The 4964-nt window shown below is 43.3% G+C and overlaps 1 protein-coding gene across 2 annotated transcripts in view; it reads right to left on the bottom strand.

Moving 5' to 3' along the window:
• Window positions 1–872: 872 nt before the first annotated feature.
• Window positions 873–4964, bottom strand: part of LOC310815097 (histone deacetylase 4-like) — a gene marked incomplete at its 5' end in the record, with an annotated part of 41686 nt that continues 37594 nt past the window's right edge. For both annotated transcript variants that reach the window (XM_083684726.1, XM_083684725.1), the window contains 2 exons: window positions 873–4419; window positions 4561–4699. In XM_083684726.1, coding sequence (XP_083540852.1) covers window positions 4380–4419; window positions 4561–4699 — 179 coding nt within the window. In that variant the 3' untranslated portion in view covers window positions 873–4379. The remainder of the gene's footprint in view (window positions 4420–4560; window positions 4700–4964) is intronic.

Genomic DNA, 4964 nt, shown 5'->3' with positions numbered 1-4964 from the left:
GGGTACGGTGTGGGTGGGGTAGTGGTAGGGTGTGGGAGGGGTACGGTGTGGGTGGGGTAGTGGTAGGGTGTGGGAGGGATAGGGCATGGGAGGTGCAGGCGTAGGGCGTGGGGGGATGTAGGGTGTGGGAGGTGCAGGGCTAGAATGTGGGAGGCCAAGGACCAGGAAGCAAGAGCAAAGGCCCTAGTAGGACCATACAGAACAAACTCTTGAGAAACGTTGAAAATATGTCCCATTGTAAAAACGTTCCAATTGATTAAAACAAGGTGTACAAATCTTTCTAAAAAATGTCTAGACTTTATGAGTCCAGTCAATGATTGCCTTGTTAATGCGTTGCCTTGTTAATGCTCCCACCGCTGGATAATCTGGTCTACAAACACAGGATCATGTCAGTCTCAAACTCCTCAGAAACGCTATCTCCATCAGGGATGTCAGTTCAATTCCATCTTACTCCATGATATTCAAGTCTTTGGTGCCATCTAATGGTACAACTGTGCACACACAATACAGCTGTTCATGAGGAGACTGCAGTTGCATGGTTCATCCAGGAGATGGCGTGGAGACAAAGAAATCCCTGTCTTGAGCAATCCAAAGAACTTATCCAAAGTCAACCTCGATACTGTGTAGAAACCACTCAGATCGAACTACAAGGGTTAGATAATCAGCTGGGTAAGATATGCCTCTATCATACCAGAATATTGCTTCTGCAATTCTGTCAGATACGTTAAGAGACATCTATGGAGGGGTTAGGAGGTTAGATTTTGAACAGGGTGTTAAAAATCTGACAAAATGTATTATTAAAATGGATAATAAATGGACAACATGGATACTCAAATAGGAATACAAATGAGACATTTTCATTTTTCTGAAATATATTTTTATAGTTGATAGTCTGAGACGAAATGTCAAAAGCATACGTCCCAACAAGAGATATCATATTTAACAACGGAGAGACAAACAAAGAGAACAAAAATAACTATTTTTTTTCATTTACATTTGTAAACCAAGAATTGCTCTTGAACCACAGTGGTCATAAATAGAACTGGCTGAAGTGGCCGAGTGGGTAAAGACAATCAGAAAATGCCTTTCCCAATAAAACAAATGAAGAACTGTAAGAAAGTCAAACCTTTAGGCATTTCTCTACCTCAGTCGTGCCTATCCCACACCACTCTCTCTCTCTAAAAAAAACATTCTTTGGGAGTGAAAGAGCAGTCTAGATAGATAGGTGTAAATACACTCAGAGGTTGGCCTAGCATAAGTTCCTCTGAAATACAGTCAAATCTATTGTCTGTAAGTGCTGGATAATCTTTAAAAATCAAAATACTTTGAAATAAAAATCAAATGTTTTAAGTGGATTCATTTGGACAACTAAAATCCAACATCTTTTGGATCATTAGTACATCAAAGGGCACCAAAGAAGAAGAATCTGTCCCACTGGACATTCTGGGATGCGATTGGGAGGGCTTTAGTCCTCCAGTGTTAATCTTCTATTGTGCAAATACAGTGTGTTACAAAGACAAACGGGCATGCCGACACAGACCATGCAGAGAATTAGAGGTGGTAAAAGTAAGCATAAAGAAACATTAAAGAAACATTTAATTAACATTTAAAAAAAGCCATCAAGGCCACTCAGACACACAGCGACCCTTGGGTTTCAGAAACGCAGTAAATAAGCGGAATGGTATGAGCAGAACTAAAAAAACAAGTGGAATGTGTTCTTAATCGCTATACAAAAAGGAGGCCATGGCTACAAGTACAAACAACCTTGTGGCTTTAATGTCGTCGCAACAACGTGAGAACCTCGCTGATGCAGCTTCAACGTCAAATGTTGTAACATGTCGTGATGTTGTTGAGGTGAGGTGACCTAACCGTGGTGGCACGGCAGTAAAACCGTCAACAACAGGATCATTTACTCTTGTCAAGAGTAACTTCAGTAATGGTCTTTTGGTTGTGGTCCGAATGCAGTAGACATTTAAAATGTCAAGTATGTCGATTTGAGCTTTAATAGTGCTAAATGGCCATGATAAGTCTATAGCGATCAAATAATGAGATCACATGATAAAGCACGTTCAGTGAATAGCGCTGTTATGGTCCAAACTAATTGTTTTCTGAAATCTGGTGTAGAGGTTTAGCACTGGCCTTTACGTACCTATTTTACGTTTTCATTTGTTTACAAGGATATGCACATATTTGCAGCTATTATAAAACGCAGCCTATGCACGTTTCACATTTTCAGTGTGGCCAAAGAGGGCAGCAACGCGCAAAACTACAAGCTTCACCTTTAAACTTCTTCAATGCACCGTGCTTTTTCTTGAGACATTAGCTACTGTGAAGCCAGGAAGATACAGTACAGTACAAAACAGTCAGTTTATGACCTCTCTTTGTGTTCTTGAGTTGTGTAGGAACAAGACCACTGCAAAATACAGTGCTGCTGAAGTACCCCAAAGACAGCTCAAAACAGTGCATTCAACAATCCAAGCTTTTTAAGGGTCACTGGGATAAGTATTACTTCTGCCGTACGACTTTCACAACATCATAGCTCTTATATATAATCATAGATTTTCTGTGTATAAATCTCCTAGAAACAGGATATGTAGTAATTACACAATGCTGGAATCGCAGTACAATATAGAAATGCCCTATTCTCTTATTTTGAATGTATGAAGAGAAATGTACTCAAAGAAAGGGAAAATAGTCTTGAGCATGTGATGCTAACCGTGTAACCGTACAAACTGTAACAGAGAGTGAACAACAAAAGACAGTTAAACAAATCTAAAATATAACGTTGAACATTTTTTTTTAGAATTGCATACATGTTACACATGTCACAAATAGTGTGGACACTTGAGATCACTGATTGAAAAAATGAACATGACGAAATCATGACGGTGTAGTAGCGGATAAACAATTTGATGTTAAAATGATACAGTATAATTTCAAAGACAGCAGGTAACACTTGTTACTGCCTTTTCAATATGTTAACTTCAGAATACAGAACTGATGTTTATCCTACAACCAAGTAAGTAACCAAGGTAGTTGCCATATCAAGAAACACAAGTGGAGTTCATATCACTATTCAACAGAGGGTTCAGATCTCACTTTGATCAACAGTTATGAAATCGTACGGCGTCCTTGTTTGCCTTGTTTGAAAGGGCCAATACTGCAATACTTTCTTGACTTGACGTAACTAGTGGTTACGAAAGAGCTGGATGCAAACTCATGCTTTGGCTTTTTTTCTAATCTGGCAAATGACAGGGTCTCTTTCTGGTGAAATGCATGCTATTTTTCCCCCTACAGTTCTCAATCAGATGGATTTCTTATGTGTTAAAGGGAAGCTACATAAGGCTAAATGCTAACCTTCAACAGTACTTTATGATTCAATTGAAAGTTGGACGTCTGTCTATCTATTGTAGCTGGCAACTACCTTTTTGAAGCCTTTAATACAGAAAAATATATCCATCCAAAAGTAAAGTAACTTTTAAGAGAGGTTGTGCGAGACACAAACGCTGTCTACTACATCACATTCCTGGTAAACATGCTGAGATTACTTTAACAGGGCAGGAAAATGTCTTTCTCTCTGTCTGACTCACTGTCTCTGCCCTGGAAAGAAAAAAATAACATTTAAGGCAATCTTTTCCGATACAATCCTGAAATCCATCGGATCCTCAAAGGCACTCCTCTCATTCGCTGACCATCTATCACTAACTACAGGCTGGACCAATCAGGTTGTTACCTAATTATCCAATAAGGGCAAAGACTGCTTGTTCTTTAGCTAATGGGGCCAGTCAAGTCTACTGGTCCCTCAGCCAATGGCAGTCCCCACAGACCTCCTGAGGCTTCCAGCACTTCAAAAAAGGAAATCGTTGTCTCTGTCGGTATAACACCCTCCATTTTGGGGGAAAACGGGTGATAAAACCGTTAAGAAAACTTCAGGCTGACTGTGTTGTACAGCCGGGACAAAGTCCCTCTATCTCAGTACGTCTCCACATATGCTCATTGGAGTGTAGCACCTTTCTGCAACAAAGTGCCATTTTCACCCCCTACTCCAAATACGGCCGCCTTCCTTCCACGCTAGGTTGCTACGCTAGCCTTCGTGGCTAGCCTTGGAGGAGACTGGCAGAAACAAACCTCTCTGAGTGCTGCTAAGCGGACGACGCTGATGCTTTTTTTCGAATTCAGTCCTCCGTCTCCCGATTGGCTCCCTACTCTGAGGCAGAGCCTATCCCCTCTCCCTCATTGGCTGACAAGCCGCCAATCAAGGAAATTGACGTGGCATGGGGGGAGGGGACTAAATTAAAGGGACACTCTTCAGAGGATGTCTCCTGAGCTGCAGAGGCCAACGGTCACAGTGCGACTCCCTTATGCTTCCCTGTGCTCCCCTACAACGGCGGCTCCTCCTCCATTGGTTCCTCCTCTGGCCTAGGCGAGGGAAGAAGAGAAGACGAGATGTCAGGAACACAGGGGCTACCCAAACTTACCAAAGTACAACAAGTGGGGAGGGGGGGGGGGGGGGGGGGGGTCAGGGCTCCATTAAGAATTGGACAGATGACGACAACCCACCTTTTTTCCATGTGTTGGTTGGCCACGGAGAGAGAGGCCATGGCACTGACGGTCTCCTCCTCTGAGTCTCCTCTCTGGGCCTCGCGCAGAGACAGGGACAGCCTGGGAGAGTAACGCTGCACAGAGTGCCAGTACTTACCTGAGAGAGAGGAGAGGGGGGTGGGTGGGGACAGGGAGGGAGAGGGGGGTGGGTGGGGATAGGGAGGGAGAGCATAAAGGGAGGGAGAGGGGGGTGGGGATAGGGAGGGAGAGGGGGTGGGTGGGGATAGGGAGGGAGAGCATAAAGGGAGAGAGGGGGAGAGAGAGGGAGAGAGAGAGAAAAAAGGGAGGAAGACAGAGGGATGGGGAGGAGAAAGAGAGAAGACAGAGGGGGATGGAGAGGAAAAGGAGAGAGAGAGAGACAT

Source organism: Argentina silus (genome assembly GCF_951799395.1).
Source record: "Argentina silus genome assembly, chromosome: 14".
In the NCBI taxonomy this organism is placed as follows: domain Eukaryota; kingdom Metazoa; phylum Chordata; class Actinopteri; order Argentiniformes; family Argentinidae; genus Argentina; species Argentina silus.
This window is presented reverse-complemented; position numbering and strand designations above follow the sequence as displayed.